The 19,958-nt window shown below is 33.4% G+C and overlaps 1 protein-coding gene across 1 annotated transcript in view; it reads right to left on the bottom strand.

Moving 5' to 3' along the window:
- Positions 1-19,958, bottom strand: part of LOC146996779 (gamma-aminobutyric acid receptor subunit rho-2-like) — a 59,844-nt gene that overhangs the window by 26,515 nt on the left and 13,371 nt on the right. Inside the window, exons 3-5 of the mRNA XM_085819664.1 lie at positions 17,797-18,026; positions 13,655-13,737; positions 8,550-8,711 (exon numbers count right to left, since the gene is read on the bottom strand). Coding sequence (XP_085675790.1) covers positions 8,550-8,711; positions 13,655-13,737; positions 17,797-18,026 — 475 coding nt within the window. The remainder of the gene's footprint in view (positions 1-8,549; positions 8,712-13,654; positions 13,738-17,796; positions 18,027-19,958) is intronic.

Genomic DNA, 19,958 nt, shown 5'->3' with positions numbered 1-19,958 from the left:
TACATATTAAAAGTTACATTTAAAAAGTGATTGATGTCGATTTATAGATCTTAGAATATTTTGAAACAGCTGGTGCATTAGGCCGTCAAGAATTGGATTTAGCACGTTGCAAGTGTACGAAGTCGGGAAAAAAGGTAAGGCTAAACTTTCTGATTTGTAGAGTAACTATGGCGGAAGAGTCTGTTGTTAAATTAAAATCGAAATGCAAAGTTATCAGGACCACCGTGTCCAAGATTCTAAAAAAAAATCGAATCGGAGTTGAATAAAGAAGAAATTGATACAAGTACATCAGAAGAAAATTTAGATCAATTAATCACGAAATCAAAAGCTCTGAGTGAGTTAGATGCTCAGATAGAGCGTGACTTGAAATCAGAGGCAGAAGAGTTTGAAACAGAAATTCTATCTTGTATCGAATACGAAGAGAAAATTCAGTTATGGCAATTCAGAGCAAATAAAAAATTGAAAGAATTGAATAAAATAACAAATTCGGATAATGAAAACTCTCTTAACGAAACTAATTCTAAAATCGAAAGCAATAAATGTACGCGTCTGCCAAAGTTAACCATCGCTAAATTCTATGGAGATTACACCCAGTGGACAAGTTTTTGGAACTCTTTCAAGGTAGCAATCCACGATAATGAATCTTTAACAAAGATCGAAAAATTTAATTATTTAAAATCGTACTTATGCGGCAACGCCGCAAACGCGATAGAAGGCTTTTGCATTTCGGAACCAAATTACGATGAAGTTGTCGAAATACTTAAAAACAGGTTTGGCAGAAAAGATATAATTATAAACTCACACATGCAAAAACTCCTGAATTTTACCCCAGTAACCAAATCCAGTGACACTGTAAAACTTCGCAAACTTTGTGACACTATCGAAACTCAAATACGCAGCTTGAAATCATTAGAAGTCACACCGGATAAATACAGTTATATGTTGATTCCAGCCATAATGAAAACTCTGCCGTCTGATATAACCTTAGAATTCAATCGTAAAACGGATTCGTCATCCTTTTTTAATGTTGACGAATTATTGCAGTTTGTTCGTTTAGAATTGGAAAGTCGCGAGAGAAGCCATCTTTTGCTCTCGACTCATAAATCAGAAAGCACTTCCTGTGTTTATAAAGAGAAGGGTGGGAAGGGGAGTATCGTCCATTCCACTCAGCAGCTGCTGGCGCCGGTTAAAGAAAACAAAACTACTAATTGCTGTCTGTTTTGTAATACATCCAAACATGTTACTGAAGACTGTGAATCACTGACAGTTGATGAGAAGAGAAATTTATTACGTAAACATTCCCGATGTTACCTTTGCCTGAAATTAAACCACCGCCTATAGCAGTGTCGAAGCGATCTCGTCTGCTCCAAGTGCAAAGGTCGACATAACCGTTCAATATGCTTTCGCGCTGAGAAAGAACGAAATGAAAAAAATAAAAGTATAGAAGATTCGCATGTTCTTTCAGCATTCTCACGCAGCAAAATTAAAACTATTTCGCTTCAAACTTGTTGCGTAACACTTCGAACAACTACGCAGTCGGTTTTAATTAGAGCTCTACTGGATTCAGGTAGTATGCGTTCCTTCCTAAGAAAAGAAATCGCAGATAAATTGAAGCTTCCTGTTATTCGAACAGAGACTCTTTCGGTATTTACGTTTGGAAAAAAAACACCCATTAGAAAAACATTTGACGTTGTTAAGATAAAATTACAGAACAAGGAAACACCGAATTTGAAAATTGAAATTGAAGCTCTCGTGACTGAACAAATTTCAAGTTCTGATTTACCACCTTCTAATCTGGATAGACACATTTTAGGCAAACAGTTAGAAGGTTTGCAACTCGCAGATTCTTGGGATTGCAAAGAAAAAATTACTCTTTTGATAGGAGCTGATCATTATTATGATGTAGTAAGTGGGAAACTTAAGCGTTTAAACAAACATTTAGTAGCTGCTGAAACGTTATTCGGTTGGTCTCTGCTAGGTTACACTAAAGGTACAACACACACTTCCACAGCCTTTAATATCGTAGTTGAAGAAGATATAATATCTGATCAGATAAAGAAATTTTGGGAGCTTGAAAGTTTAGGAATTAAACCTGAAAATGAATTATCCGACCCATTAGACAATACCATAATGGAAAAATTCGAATCGGAAATTTTATACAGAAATTCTCGTTACAAGGTTAGGCTGCCATGGAAGTCCGATAGAAAATATGAGTTACATGACAATAAAGCGATTGCGCTGAAACGATTTGAGAAACTTGTAAAGCGATTTCAGAATAACCCTGAACTCTTTTATTCGTATCAAACAATTCTACAAGATTATTTACAACAAAACATCATTGAACCAGTTCCAGGCACTGTTGATAGTGAATCTCAAATCACGTTTTATTTGCCTCACAGAGAAATCGTTCGTAGTGATCGAACTACTAGTAAACTACGTATCGTATTCGACGCGTCTTCGCATGGACCTGGTGAAATCTCGTTAAATGACTGCTTACATATTGGTCCAAATTTGTATCCTGACATTCTTGAACTTCTGTTGGCCTTCAGGCTTCACCCTGTAGCATTAACAAGTGACATAAAGCAGGCTTTTCTTCAGATAGAAGTAGATGAGAAGGACAGAGGTGTAACGCGTTTTCTGTTTACTAAAAACCCATTCGATGATCCACAAAATTTTATAACGTATCGGTTCACACGTGTGTTATTTGGCGTAAACAGCAGTCCATTTTTACTGGCTGCAACCATTAAACACCATTTGAAACAATATGAGAAAACCTACCCTGCCACTTGCGAATTTCTAAATGATCACATTTATGTAGATGACATCATTGGAGGACACCAAAACGTTGAACTTGCTTTCAATACCAGTTTAGAATGCGTCAGCATTTTTAGAGATGCTAGTATGATTCTACATAAATGGCACACCAATTCTCAAGAACTGCGCGAATTATGGATTAAAGAAGGTATTGAATCCGAGGAATCTAGTCATGTTTCGGAAGCTGGAAATCCTCCATTGAAAGTTTTAGGAGTCGCTTGGGACAACCAAAGTGACATAATTTACTTTGATGTAAAAAATTTGATAACATTTTTCTCAAAACAAGTTAATACTAAACGTTTCGTCCTACAAGCCATAGGACGAATTTTTGATCCTGTAGGTCTATTATCACCGTTTGTACTTAGAGTCAAAATCATATTGCAGCAAATTTGGACACTTGCTTTAGATTGGGATGATGAACTACCAGAAAATTTATGTTCTGTTTGGAAAACATGGTGCAAAGAAGTTTCCAATTTGGACGAAATCGGTATTCCACGATATTATTTTTCTGCAATCGGTAATAGTGATGTGGAAAGAATTGAACTGCATTGTTTTTCTGACGCTAGCAAAAGGGCATATGGTACAGTAGCGTATCTACGTATCATTTCTAGCAATGAACAAATATTTACGGTTTTTGTTGCTTCAAAGACTAGAGTAGCGCCTTTAAAACCGCTCACCTTACCTAGGTTGGAACTAATGGGAGCTCTTTTGTCAGCCAAATTAGGCACTAGCATCAATAAAGTTTTGAAGTTACAACCTTCTTGTTTTTTTCTGGACTGATTCGAAAATCACACTTTTCTGGATAAAAGACTGTGCAAAGAAATTTAAGCTTTTCGTTAAAAATCGTATTCAGGAAATACAAAATTTGACATCCCCAGAAAATTGGCTTTATTGCCCCCCGGTAAATGTAATCCCGCTGATTTGGCTTCGAGAGGAGCTAAACTTCCAGATTTGAAAAACAATCCTATCTGGTTTCAAGGACCAGAATGGCTTAGAATGTCGTCTGAGTTGTGGCCTCGACAGAATGAAGAGAAACCTGTCACTGAAGAAGAATTAGAATACCGCAAAAATATTAATGATATTTATGAATTTGTATGCACGGCAGTTGAAGAAAGGTTAATAGACATCTCAAAATATAGTAATTTAAGAAAATTGTTGAGAATAACTGGTTGGATGAAACGATTCATTGGTAAAATTAGGAAAACAAACCATTTGACAGGTCCATTAACGACTGAAGAAATAGTAGATGCCGAAAATTATTGGATTCGATCTGAACAAGAACGTTTTTATTCCAAAGAAATCAAGTCTCTGAAGAGAGCGAATAAAGTCGAAAAGAAATCATCCTTATAACTTTTTAACCCATTTTTAGACCAGAACGGGATACTGAGAGCAGGTGGAAGATTAGAACATTCTAGTTTGTCACATGATGAAAAACATCCGGCAATTCTTTCAAGAGACTCCTGGCTAACAAATTTGATAGTAGAAAGTGCACATGTTAAAATGATGCATGGAGGAGTAGCAACGACCTTAGCTGAAATTCGAAGTCGCTTTTGGATCCCAAAAGGACGTCAATTTATCAAGAAAATAATAAACAAGTGTCTTATTTGTAAAAGATATTCATTGAAATCTGCTGACCAGACCACTTCTCAACTTCCAGAAGACAGAATCAATGAGACACCACCATTCTACGTATCTAGCATAGATTTTTCTGGACCGATTTACGTAAAAAACATCGAAGGAAGTCAAAAAGCCTATGTAACATTATTTACATGCGCTATCACTAGAGCCATACATCTGGAACTTGTACCGAATCTCTCTACAGATTCTTTCTTGATGGCATTCAAAAGATTCACATCTAGGAGAGCAATTGTCGAGTAATTTATTCGGACAACGCGAAAACTTTTAAAAAGGGAAAAAAAGAACTCGAACATTTCTCTAAACTATTGTCGAATGAGAAATTCCAAGATTTTCTGTCGAATGAAAGAATCAGTTGGAAGTTTATAATAGAACGAGGGGCTTGGTGGGGAGGCTTCTAAGAGAGATTAGTAAAATCAGTGAAAGCGTGCTTACGAAAAATTCTCGGTAAAGCTTTACTAACGTTTGAAGAATTGTCAACAGTTTTAGCACAAGTGGAAGCTGTTTTGAATTCTCGTCCTTTGACATATGTGTACAATGACCACAAGGAACCGTTGCCACTGAAGCCAATTTTTTGATTTTTGGAAACAAAGATTCTACATTATCTATCAACTTTAATTCCATTAATTCAGAAGTCAAACAACAAGAATCAGTTGGAAGTTTATAATAGAACGAGGGGCTTGGTGGGGAGGCTTCTAAGAGAGATTAGTAAAATCAGTGAAAGCGTGCTTACGAAAAATTCTCGGTAAAGCTTTACTAACGTTTGAAGAATTGTCAACAGTTTTAGCACAAGTGGAAGCTGTTTTGAATTCTCGTCCTTTGACATATGTGTACAATGACCAACTTTAAAAACATTTAATTCCATTGTTAAAGATGGCTCTACCAAGTTCTCTCTGACTAAAAGAAAGATTTATCAAGATTTAATGGTTAGGCAATTGTGGACTAAATGGAAAAAACAATATTTGATGGATCTTCGGACAGCTCATCAATTAAAAAATCCTAACGTTTATGATGATCTAAAAGTTGATGATCTTGTATTAATTGAAGGCAACAATAAGTGCAAACTTTTGTGGAATTGTGGTAGAGTGATAAACGTTTTTCGTGGTCGTGACAACAAAGTTCGTTCTTGTGAACTAAAAACTGCTGATGGAACAATAATAAAACGACCAGTTCAATTATTATATCCTTTAGAACTTTAAAAACATTTTTTTATTGTTTAATAATATGAATAAGATTGAATATGTTTTTTATGCAATTGTTTATTTTACTAGTTTAATTTCATATGCTTAGATTAAGAATAGTTTAGATTTACTAAAGTAGTGTCAAATTGTATTTGATGATAACATACCTTTTTTAGAATTTAGTGATTATAGTTTGAATATATTTTCTATTCATTTAATATACTTATCAATTGTTTTATAATTATATGTTAAAATACTTATTGCTATAAATTTGATTCTTGTTAGATTGATATGAACTCTTGACAGAGTTCAGGTGGGGAGTGTGTGGAAATTATTTTGATTAATTGATAGATGGCGCTAGCGTTGCGTGTTAACGAGACGCGACTTGCCTTCTGAATTTCCATAGACTCTCCACCGGCAGTTCGATAGATGGATGTCTGATGGTTCGCACACTATTTGATCAGGAACTCTTCGGTTCCTATTTGATTTCGATTTTCGATTATGAAAGCATATAGATTTATTTGTCAACTGAACCACCATGTTTGATCTATGATCTGTAAATATTGTACATATTAAAAGTTACATTTAAAAAGTGATTGATGTCGATTTATAGATCTTAGAATATTTTGAAACACTATCAAGTACTTGTTAATTTCATGACATGTGATTCATGTTCCTAGATAAGAAGTTTCAACGCTCTTTTAGTTTGACTGATGTATTTCAAACCACACTGTGAGACGATATGCTATAAATTCCCCACGAATTAAAGCCAGGAATAGAATTTTTAAGAACCTAAACATGAATTTTATAGATAGGCGAGAAAAGGACTTGAAAATTGAACTTTTGGAGAATCCGTGCAATTTTGTGACTGACAGAAACAAAAAGAAATGCAAGCAAAACACGGTTATTAATGTTATTTTTAACAGCAGAATGTCTTCTTTGAGAGCAAGATGAAATTTTTTTAAAGGATTTATCAATGACGACGGGAGGAAATCCTCCGTTGATGGGAAATGATTTCAAATAATTGAAATGAGTTCATTAGCAAGAAGAGGTTCTGAGGAACAAAGTTCGAAAGCGCGAAAGACATACTAGACAAAAAAAAAAAAAAAAAAAAAAAAAAGCCATTTTTTGCTTAGTCGAGTGACACGACTTAGCATGAGGAGGCAAACAAAGATAAAAGGATTAAACAGTAATGCTCAAATCAGATTCATTGCGAAGAATATTAAGGAAGGGAAGGGTATTGTCAGATTCAATTTCAAAACTGAATTGGAAAGCTGGATGAATCGAATTAATAGCACATAAAATCTAGTATGAATTTTCTTTATTACCACTAAAAATAGCGGAAGTGTCTTCTGCATTACTAAACCAGAGATGGAAAGATTATTTCTTAAATAATTCCAGTCCTTCCTAACGCTTTTGAATCCTATTTAGTTAGTTTTACAGTTTTTGTTACTATTCTTGTCGACAGATGGCGCTACCTTCTCATTCCCTTTACTGCTTTGGGGTTCATTATTTTTCGTATTTTTGTATTGTATTCTACTTGATCATTGCATAACCTGTGGTTATTCTTCTCAACTCTCGTCAGGCACTGAGTCATCTGTCTGATTCACTTTTTGGCTTTTCGTCCTTTAAGGTCACCCTCATTTTTCATTTTTCTCCGATTCCTCTTCTGAGATTCTCCCCACGTACAGTGCAAGGTCCATGGTCCAGTCCTCATTACGTCACGTGCCTTCGGGCTTTATTTCAGGGGCCGGCAACGTTGCACCTAGCTCGGTCATAATACAGAGTGTAAGTCCTTCATTCCATTCATTCTTTATATTTTACAATACCATATATCTTACCTCTATATTGTAACTATATTCTTGTCGCCAGCAGGACTGTTTCTCTGCGCATGAACAGAGAATTTTAGAACTTTTGATCTTCGCCTGTGGTGCTTGGCTCTCTCTTTACTTCCCTTCGACTCTCCTTTGGAGTACTACGCTCGGACAGACCCACACGATGAGCCCATGGGCATTATTTTGAGTGAGCCGGAGAAACTGCACATTGTGTGGTATTCCGGCAATACCAGATCAGTCAGTCAGTGAGTTCTTCATTGCAGATTTCTTTGCTCCTGATAACGAGGGATCTGTACTTCTTTACCCTCGAAATAGATTAAAATCTATGCCAAAACTTCATTGCAGATTTCTTTGCTCCTGATAACAAGGGATCTGTACTTCTTTACCCTCGAAATAGATTAAAATCTATGCCAAAACTTCATTGCAGATTTCTTTGCTTCTGATAACGAGGTATCTGTACTTGTTTGCTCTCAGAATAAAATCTATGCCAAACACCAAGTTGTTGCTTAGTTTTATTTTTATTCTTTGATTTTAGAATAAAAAAAATCTGTTTGAACACAAAGGAAACAAAATTATCTCAGAAATTTTTATCATATTAGTAATTTTGTCACCTTGTGCAATTCTAACTTTCCACTCAATAAGGTGCAAACACACTTGCATAGTTTGAACCAGTATGGTTCCAAATTAGGGTCCGAATTTAGTCCTTGTAAAATAATAATTTTACATTTTATTATGATTTTTTTAAAGGGAAGAGTAAAGAAAGGTATAAAATAAAAGACTTCTATCTAAATTATCCCACTCCGAAAAAAAAAAACCAACTTCGAAAAATAACAGATGCCCTAAAATCAAATAATAAAAGCACTCTCAGACGTGTGTACTTTTTTATCTTTCTTATTTTGCAGTTGCAAGTGATACTGCAGATTGTCAGCAACTTTCGCATAGTGTTACTTGTGGTTGGATGCTATGTTATCTCGTGAATTAAAGTGATCAGAGGAGTTTCAGTGAACCTACAGAATAAAAATTTGGTATATGGAGAACGAACGCAGAATCGTTTTAAGAATTTAGAACGCAAAATGACACCTACCTTCAGCAAATGCTTCCGTAACAGATGAAGTTGTTGGAATTTTAAGGTAAAACTGTAAAGCTTGAACTTTTCTCATCATCTGTATTGAAGTCATTTGGTGCCGATAAGGGCTAATACTGTCTTCCACCCATCTGAGCACAGCAATTGAATCAGACGAATACACTGGAAAGTTAATGCACAATTAATAAAAATCGTGTTGATAATGCAGAGTTATTCAAAATGTTGGTCTCTATTTCAGATGAGCATAACTTTGTATTTATTAATAGTGTATTTGTGAATTTGGTATAGAGGCGTATATAAAGATGTACAAACACCTATAACATTTTTGTAAATGCAAGGAATAAACTAATTTAAAAAAATTACTCATTTATTTGTAATTTTTGTGTATACGTTAGAATGTTCATTGCAGGCATTTTTACAGATTATTTCGAATATGCTGCGTTATAATAAGTTTATTGTTTAACAGTGATCGATGGATTAAATTAAATATTAAAAAAGAAATAAATACATTTCAAAAATCAATAATACCTATTGGTTATATAGATAAAAATGTGCTAATCAGTGGGAAGAATTAATTAACTGAATGCTTAAAAAAATTGCAACAGAAAGCTAGAAACATAATGCAAAATGCATTTAATCTAAGAATTAAGAAAATAATTCTGTACCAAACTCGTCATTTTGTTGTTAGAAGTACTTTTTACTAATTAAACTAACGCTGGATTTATTTAATTTACAACAATTAGATGTATTGTTAAAAATAAGATAAGATCTAAATTACTAAGAAATATGTTTATTATTTTTAAATTACCCAGTTTGTTAAGCAATATCTGATAAATTTAATTCAAAAGATATAAATATTTTACGTTTTAGCAATAGTAGCATTTCGAGAACTTGTCAAGAGTGAGGCCGCGTGGAAGATAAATTCAAGACCTTATATTTTGCGCACTGGCACCGTTTGCCAACACGGAAGGGATTATACATTTATGCAATGTAATGTAAATGCTACGATCCAAATATTTTGGGAAGACTCCGGTGAGGATATTTGTACAAAATCGTTAATAATGGATTCAAAAGCCAGGGGAAACAACTTATTGCAGGAATTTTACTAAATTAGAAACTGCAGAAGAAAATATTTAATTAATTTTAAAACTGATTTAATTTTATGCAGAATGACAAACATGGATTTATTATACAATTTCACAGATTACTTAAAAATCTAAAAATATTACAGTAGAAATGTCATATTAAGATGCATATTAATTTGATTGTAACAAATGTTACGTCACAATTTTTCCTAGTGAATTTTTGAATCAGAACAATGAGGCAAGCTACATTGAAAGAAGAATTTATAAAAAGATTAAAAGACATACTAATTACACAGATATTCTGTAATCTTTTCATAATTGTGGTAAAATCATTACAAAAGATGAACATAATTGGTGTTTAAACCGTTTTTAACTAGGTCTTTCAAAAATGTTTTGAACATTACGCTACGTTACGTTACACTATTAAGTACTTATCATCCATTGCTTTAGTAAATATCATCTCTGCAACAACAATACTATCGTGAACTGGTTTCTGAAAACTGAAAACTGATAGAAACTTGAGACAAATGGCTCTGATGGTCATTCGTGCCTTTTGGTTATGGGCAACGATGTCCTTTGATTTCATTTAATTTTAATGATTTATAAATTTACTACATTGCCTCCTACCAGTAATCTAAGGGTTGCCAGGCAGTAACTTCACACAGTTATAGGTAACAAATACGTAGGTCACAAGTGACAAATTTATAGATCACCAGTGACCAACATCTTTAAATGGGCACCAATATCCTTAGGTTTAATTTCATTTTTAAAATTTATCCAAACCGATTTCGTTGCCTCCAACTGAGGATCTATGAAGACACCGTCAACCACAGGCCGCTGCTGACCAACAGTCTTGATGAGCTTTGGTGTACTTCCTCTTCATCTTAATTTAAAATTTTGTCTAAATATATTGTTTCATTCTATACTGATGATCTTTCGGTTTCTGGTTTGAAGCTGCGTCTGTCATCCTCTTGTAGATTACTGCAGGTCTCTGGTGACCAACAGTGATCGAGAGTATCATTATATTTTAATTTAAAGCTCTTTCTAAGTTAACTTTATTATTCCACATCGGTATCCTTTTGATCGACGCTCAATCTGTAGGTCGCTAATAATCTTGACAATCTTTATGAGCACTGGTGATCAACAGATTTGACGGTCAAAGTTGACTCTAAGTGACCTTTAAAATGCAGATCACCAGTGGTCCTGGTGAGCACTGATGGATTCTGGTGACTGACAAATTTTGATAGGCATCGATGTCCTTCAATTTAATCTTAATTTAAGCATCCGTATAAACTTATTGCATTGCCATACAGCAGTGAAATACGCAGTGCCGCACAGTCGCGACTACATTATACTGCCATGTTAACATTCCAACTGAACCTCAACTTGTAAGTCACCAGCTACCAACAATTTTGTAAGCTATGGGTGTGTTTTGATTTATTTTTTATTTATATTTAAATACACTGCATTGCTTCATTGTTTCACTGGTTGAATCCTGCACCTGTTGGTCCTTAATGATTAGTAGGACTGAAGGGCATCTGTTCAACAGCCTTGAAGGACAATACTATCCTTATATTTAATTTTAATTTTGAAATCTATTAAAGTTTATTGCACTGCTTCATACTGGTGACCTATGGGTTAGCTTCAAGTGGCGCTCACCTTGTAGGTCACTGATGATGAACAATCTTGATAGGCATTAATGGCCTTAGGTTAAATTAAGAAATTTTTTTTGATTTTAGTCATATGCATCCTATCTCAGAATCTATCCAATTCAACTTCAGTGATTATCAACCTGTAAGTCGCTGGTGACAACAGCTTTGAGAAGTACTGAAGCGCTTCGATTTAATTTTGGTTTTATGTGTATGTTTTTCCTAATTTTTTACTTACTGCATCACCTCACAGTTTTGACCTTTGGATAAACCCCAAGTGACCCTCAGTTTGTAGGTCACCAGTGACCAGCAGCCTTGATGGACACCAGTGACCTAGGGTTTAATTTTCTTTCTTAAATCTATTTAAATCTATCTTAATTTACTATACCGCCGCTCACCCACGACATACTGATTCATCTCCACAATACTCAGCTTTAATTTCACTAACGGCCTTTGCAGTCAGTGGTTTAACTTTAATTTAAAATAATATCTAAGTTTATTTGTTGCCCCAAATAGGTGATCTATAAGTTGACCAGAAGGAAATGTCAAGTTGTTGCTAATGTGCTATTAACGCCTGTGGTCACTTGCTTTTTTTTTCTTAACATCTACAGAATTACTTTAATAAAAATGATTTGAATTAACAAATTTATTAATTATTTAGTTAATAAAAGCTTCTAATGCAATATGTTCTATACCTGGAATAACATCATTCGAATTTATGTGTTGCCGGCTATAATATTGATTTTAGTGTTATATTTTTCACAATCTAAAGAGGAAAACATCAACCTATTTTCTAGAATTAAATTTTGACTATATTAAATCTACTGTCTTTTGGGAAATTATAAAGCGACTGCTCGAAAACAACTTAAATATTTTCAAAATAAAAATGATAACAGTGGCGAAAAGTGCGGTTGTCATATCTATACCAGAATATCGAATAAATTCATGTTCGCTAAAAGATATTTTTCCTCAGATAGTTTAAAGAATTATAGCTTTTCAAGAAAGCTAATTCTCAAAGTATAAAAGTACTTCTGAAGAGGTCAAGATGAAATAAAATCATTTTATAATAATAGTATATGTTACAGATATTTAAATCTAGTTTGTAATTAAGGATTAGACTATGAGCTTTTATTCAGAATTAGCATTTTTTTCCAAGCTTACGTTGCACCAAATTCGATCAAACTAAACGGTCTTTAGTTTGATCGCATTATATTTTACATCCGTATGTATGCACATCATTATATGCGGATATAACTGTATGTAATTCATGTATATATTGTCTGGAACATATTTTAATGCACAAAATGAACTTCAAGCTACATAAAATACATTTATTTATACCATGACAAACATTTCTTTTTACTTTATGTGTTGTTTATTTCTCTGTGTCTTTGCGTACGAAAAGAAAAAAAAATGTACGAACCTCATTCCGTCAATGCAAAGAAAAAACTATATAGTTTCTTAACTATGAGTGTAGTGCCGGGAAACCTTACAAAATATTAGATTTCGTAGTTTTTATAAAACGTTTTTGGGTTAAATTTAAAAATGCCTAAACATGAATATTTGCATCATATAAAATATTTTTGTATTTGGAAGTAGGATATGTTTACGTCGAATGGTTGCAAAACTAAAACCCGTGTAAAAGACTTTTGTGAGCACGGTGTACAATGACCAAGGTATAGACATCAGCATCTATATCGCTGATGATTTCAACTATGAAAATAATGTCATTTAAATGTTCTTCTGCTCGGACTGCGTCTCAGCTTGTTCTATAGAATAGCATGTTTGGTGGCTGTCTTCAATTCGTCATTCGTCAGCAAACTATGCATCAAGTCTTTCTCCTTTATGTAACCCTGAAGGAAGTAGTCCGTTACTATCAGTTGTGACGGTAGGATGTCTGTATCGTCCGAATTATACATCATGTCCGAATTATACACAGCCAGATCGCCAAAGCGAGAATCAGACAATTTGAGAATGTCTATTTGGTATACAAACATACTCGTGCTTGCCGTTGCGTCCATTCTGTTGAAAACAAATTATATCCAACATCTGTCTCGCCTGCTAATCTGACGATTTTTTCTGCCGTATTTGCCGGCAATTGCCGCAACTCCGCCGCAATTGGACGGCTAAGTGACGCAGCCTGTTTGATTGAAAATGTCCACCGCCGTAATACGCACTGTACAGGCCAACAGTCCATGACAAACTGACTGTTTGTTTCCTAGCTTTATACGGATGTTAGCATGCTGCACATTAGCATGTGCATTCTTGCAGGGATGCCGACTCCATCTGATTAATAAAATTTTCCGCCCTAAATGTTTAGAAACAAGAAGCTAATGTAAAAAAACTAAGGAAAACTTCTTTTTCTACTTACTTAAAGCAACAAGAAAAGAACACATTTGAGTATCAAATGGATAATTTTTTAAATTCATATTACAGGCCGCTGTGAAGGAATACCTAAAAAAGTAAACAAAATTGTTAATGAAACCCAAAGCTTTTGGAAATACGACAAAGAGAATTAATTAAAAAAATAGTTTTAGTAATTTAGATTACATTATATACACTAAATCAGTAAATTTTTTTATGATACCCCCTTTAAAAGAACGTCGTTTCACGATCTTGAAATTAAACTAGATCTATAGCATAATATCCCATAAAAGTTTATTCCTAAATTTTGTGATTTTCATGACTTGTAATTCACAACATGACTGATATTTCAGTGATATATGATGTAAGTTAGATCAATATAAATAGGAAAAGATAATGATGACAAATGCATAAATAAGAATTACAGGTATTAATCATGAATTTTATGAACTAATAAATAACCTTTATTCAGCTATAGGAAGACATTTTTCAGTGGTTCTTCAGTTTGGCCTTCACTGAATTTTTAGTCATCATTGCTCTGTTTGCTTTTAAAACATATGACAAAATTCTTTTAAATTTCCGGCAGATGGAGAAGCCTTCCTGTTTTGCTTAATAAGACACATAAAGCTCTTTTGTACCGATAAAACTTATGGATTTAGGATTAGATAGGAGGAATTACAGTAAAAATCTACAAGAGCCATTAGGTTGAGAAAAGTGTTGCTCTCGCGGAAGACTTTTATAATGCACAGTACGTAAAATCCATTTCTGATACTGGGAGTCTTATTAGGTAAACTACTATCTACTGAACTGAATAAATTAGGGGGAAAAAACCTAATTTAAATCAGTATTAAATTATTATTTAATTAGTATTAATTTAGAGTGATTTTTATTTGTCTTTCTAGGCCATTGTTGATCTTTAGGGCTGAAGTATATTTTTAAGGGGGCTCCCCTTAAAACCTTAAACCCCTTAACACCCTTCGAATATGAGACTGTTGCAAGGATTGGGATATTTTATTTATTTTAAAATTAATTACTTCCAACTTTTTACAGCTGACTACATAATATAGCTGCTTTGGAAACTAGTAACCAGAAAGTTTGTGTTGCCACAAATATTTTTTTAATTTAATCCGCTTTGTGACAAAATATTCCGTCACGTTTCCACCTTGCGCGCACGATATTTTAAAAATGGCTAATGGTACAAACTTGAAATTAGATGGAATTCTTTATATGAGCCCTATTTTTTAACTGAATCAAAAATCTGATGAATGTTTTAATATTAAAAAATTTTATGAACGAAAACATTACAGATTTTTTTAATAAAATACATTTTATAAACTCGACTCCGAATAAAATAAAAATTTAACATGAAATTCTTAGAATTTTTGGTTCACAGTAGTTTCCAAATGTTACAAAAGTTATATATTAAATATGGAATTAAATTATGCAAAAGAATGTTTTAAACTGTGTGGAACTGTGTGTGAATGTTTTAAACAAAGTGGAAACGTGACGGAATATTTTGTCACAAAGCGTATTAAATTATAAAAAGATTTGTGGCAAAACAAACTTTCTGATCACTATTTCAGAAAGCAACTATATTATGTAGTCAGCTGTAAAAAGTTGGAAGTAATTGCTTTTAAAATAAATAATTTATCTCAATTCTTGCAACAGTCACATATTCAAAGATCTTATGGGTTTTAAGGTGTACGAGTTCCCTTAATATACTACCTTGACTAGTATAATGGTTAGCGCTGCTGTCATATTGTTGGACTGGGGCTCGAATCCCGGAGATAGCTTGGATGCTTGTAGGATATTTAAAATACTGGTGATCCCAAAGTCTTCTCAAAACGTTTTGGAGTTAGGTGAAGAGGAGAAAAAGACCTTCGTATCCATCCTTATATCAAAATTTGCAAAGGTATTGGCCGTTCTTCCGGGTAGAAAATGAATTCTCCTTGTGTTACATCTTGGGAAACGTGTTGGGTGAAAAGACAACTAACCGATGGGGTTTGGCTATTTCCGACGAATGCATTGCAAGTTGTAAGTGTCCGGACATTTGGAAATAACAACAGCATATTGTTAATACTTCTAATGAAAACTTATTTTATAATGAAGTGTGATGTTAAATCTAATTCCATGAACGATTTGGAAGAAATATATATGCATGAAATTTACAGACGAAGAAACAGTATCTTTCGGCATGTTTTTTTTTTTTTTATTTATTCATTTTGTACGGAAACGTAAAATTTATCTTTAGCGTGTTTGCGAATTCTATCACCTGCGATTTGAGGTAAGTCAAATAACATAATTTTTATTACATTATTGGAAGCTTCTTACATGATTTATGGGTACTAATATTTAAGAATGTTATTCCGTAGCTATATGTGAAAATGCCTCATAATTTATATAATGTTTGCTCTTTAATTCATACAGTTATGGCCCATAATTCATACAATTTACCTGTTTGTGAAAGTTGCCCTATAATTCAAACAACGAGCAAATGTGTTATACTTTTTTTCCTTTTCTTTTCTTTTTTCCAGTTCTGGTTGCTTTCGTATTCTTTATAATGTTTTTTTTTGTTAGTTGATCATTTAAACTGTAACCTACGATATTACGTAGGATGCAAGGTTTTGAGCTATTTAAATTTTTTACTTAATTTTAAAGTTAGAAAATTTAAGTTAGTTAAAAATTAGAGTCTGTATAGCAAGAATACAAACTTTTGGAAGCTACAGTTTGGGAAATAGAGTAATATAGTTTGATAAGAAAGCATGTACTATGTTCGAAATATGTTATTAAGTTATGTACAGATATATCATTTTTCGAATGCGTTGATATTAAACATATTTGCATTTCTGACAATAAACAGCATATTGCGTTAAGAACTGCATTATTCAGATTTGATAATACATGATTTAAAAGAAATTATCACGAATCATTCTGCTTGTCTGATATACACCATGTTCCCAAAATTCCTTATGCCTCCTTTATTGCAACCGTTGGTCATAGACACGTATATTCAATTACAAAAAATGTTTTAAATGACGCAAGTATTCATATTTTTGCTTCTTAAAGTTAAGAAAAAATCAATTTTATAAAAATTAGAAAAAGCGTTCTTCCGGTCTCTGTAGTTATACTTAGTAACAATTTATATTTATCATAAGAAATGAAACGAAACATTTGATGACAAAAATTGCTTGAGATATTTAGATTTCAAATCTTCAGACTTTTGTCATCATTTTTAAATTGCTTCGAGGGGTAGGTAAAGAATAAATTAGAATAATTCGAGATTGACTTCTTTTGGCGCTTTTTATATGATTCGATGATACTCCTTTGTAATTCCTATGTGTCTAATATTCTTTCATTTGTAATATTGCTACATGTTGTACGCCAAAAGCATTTTGTCTCAAGTAATTTGTAAGTTATTAAATGTTAAAAATGCTTTATTAAATTCTTATGAGGTTTCATTACTTTGCAATAATAGTCTAAACACCAATAACTCATTAAATTTGACATTTTTTTTAGTTTTAATTTATGCAAATAATGCTACGATTTGGTTATGTGCCAATACTGAAACCTGCTACTGTTCTCTAAAGGAAGAATTTTATAAGATTCTGTTATTAAGATCCCTTTAAAATGTGATATTGGTTAATATTTTTATAACAGACTGCATAACAATGTTATCATCTTATATATCAATACCGGAAACTGTTTTCTAAACCAATATTTCATATTTAATACGTACAAGAGAAAACATTTTGTTCTTTAATTTGTGTACAACCCCTGGAAAATGTGGAGCTTTAAAATGAAATATCACAGTTAGTTTTTGTCGTACGAGAGTCGAACATTTTCTGTTTTAGAATTTGAAAGGCACGTAACTGATACTAAACTTTAGGGGCCGGGGACAATATAAAATATTAGATTTCTCAATTTTTAAGACATTTTTAAAATGCCATAATATGAATATTTTCCTTATACGAAGTAGTTTTATAAGTAGAAATATGTATCTATGGTGAATGGCCTCTAAAATAAAGGCAGCACGAGGACTTTTATGAACCTGGTACATTATTAGATTTTTTAAATTTTAGAATTACATTTCTCTTTGTTAGATTTCTGTTTATTTTTTGTTCATTTAAAGATTATACGGCGCAAAGTCACCTGGTAGACATAAAAAGAGCTTCATCTGTTAAAATTTTAATCAAAGTATTTGGCGATGTATTTTCGAAAGTTTCGACACGTTTGGCAGTCTCGAAGAATATATCTGGGGTCCATATGTACTTCCGGCAGCGGTCATATACGATAGTAGCTCTGGCAGCTCCTTTGTAGGAGTCTAGCTTCAATCGAGTATCGTTCCAGATTCTGTTGATATAGACATGTAGGAGAAAATCCTGAAATAAAATATTTTTTTTAATCTAGTTGAAGCCATAAAATTGATACAAAGATTTCGAAAATTACATTTACCACATTTAAAGCTTTATAAAATTTATATTTTACATTAAAAAAGAACATGCAGTGATTTAAAGACGATTATCTTCATGCGATATTAAATTATTGAAAAATAGTCTTGTGTAGATTGCATTATATTAGTGTGTAATGGAAAATTTTGACGATGGCATTGTCGAAAGGATGGCTAGAAAATATTTTTTTAAGTAGTGACGTGGAAGATGCATGGAAAAGTAGACGCATGATGATTCTGATGCTTTACTGATGAAACTTCCACTTTTATGACAGGCATTCATGGATATTCCCGGTTCTTCTTTATTGTTTTGCATAAAATGCTTGCAAATCACACACGTTGCTTTCTTATGATACTAAGCTTTCCTTTTTTCTTTTATATCTGAGTGAATGCAGAATGCCCCTTAAACTGGAGACTTTAAAAAAGATAACAAAAGTACACAGTCGCATAACGGCGTATCTAAAATATTGTTTGTAGGGAAATATTTATCATACAAGCGTTTGTCTTGGCATAAAATATTTATCCCGAGGCAGTTATTTTAGTTAAAATTTTCACTGACAGATGTTGCTGTTACGATTACACCATATGAGCAAGAAAAATGAAGGCTATATAGCATCTATTTGTTTGCGTTTCTGCGAATGTTGTAGAACTACTAATAATGAATTTGTTCATGATGAGCTGTAAATTCTACATAATCTTCTGAGGACTTAAATTTGAAAACGTTTGCAATATTAATGGTATAACGCCATCTGTCGACAGAATTTGAACTAAATTTTATGCCCTTAAACCCGCATACAGTGAAATACTTTTAACGCGAAAACGCTTAAGACGAAATATCGGTTAACACGAAATAATTCAAGGGTCCCCACCAACTACTATATATTTTCATGCATTTTTTTTTCTTTTAACATAAAACGAAAATCACTTAACACGAAACGATTTCCCTTCTGGGAATGAACAAAATGCGGAAAACACCAGCCACGCAGACGAGATTAAAGAGGGGTGTGAAATGAAAGAGAAGTGGTTTCACATGTTTCCATAGAAAGAAGGCTAACTTGGCTTTGAAATACCCTCGGAACAGCCTGTGACAGGAGCCAATTTTGTTTATCTAAGCTACTTTCACCCTTCTTCCCTACAAACGCTACACAAAAGCATCTTTTCTCTCATCAGTTGGCTTTGGAGTTCGGTAACGAGTACATCCCAGTGTGTGCAAAAATCAGTGAGTTTGGTTCGCTGCAAAAGAAATGGACGAGGATAATGAAACTGTGTAAGGATCTTAAGTTTTACTAACGTTATTTTAAATCTTTACTATCACTTCTTATTTTATACTTCCGGCCAGAATTAAGAGCGTTAACTTATTTATGCAAAATTTGTCTGGCGAACGCCAAGTACTTAAGTTGTGGCTTTTTGCCAAGCGAGAGAGAGGAAGGAGTTAGTCGAAGCAGGCCGCTTGCCTTAGAAGTTTTACTCAGTTGCTGTTTGCTTTCCAGGCCAGAGGTTTAATCCTCGTGATAATTTTAAACGTATTGTAGTGTTAACAGTTCTCTGTACTACATACGGCTTCATGTTAATATCCGGCCAATCTTCCACGTTTATTATTCCAAAGTTAAGTTAGAGTTTAGTTATATTTTTATATTCTTACGTTCAGACCACAAGTAGTTGGTCTCTGTATTCCGAAGTACGGAAATTATTGTAAAGAGTGAAAAATAAAGGGTTTTGTATACCGTTCCTGTGTATCTTGTCTACTTCCCACAGTTATTGAACATAGCTTTAGTAAGCTCCCTGTTCCGAGTCAGGTCTGTGCATGTTCCCAAAGAAAGTAAGACGGAACATTGAACCTGATAGTGGCGCCTAACGAAGAAGA

The sequence above is a fragment of the Stegodyphus dumicola genome, chromosome 6 (genome assembly GCF_044657685.1).
Source record: "Stegodyphus dumicola isolate Sdum_Otavi_A_Nest chromosome 6, ASM4465768v1".
In the NCBI taxonomy this organism is placed as follows: Eukaryota; Metazoa; Arthropoda; class Arachnida; order Araneae; family Eresidae; genus Stegodyphus; species Stegodyphus dumicola.
This window is presented reverse-complemented; position numbering and strand designations above follow the sequence as displayed.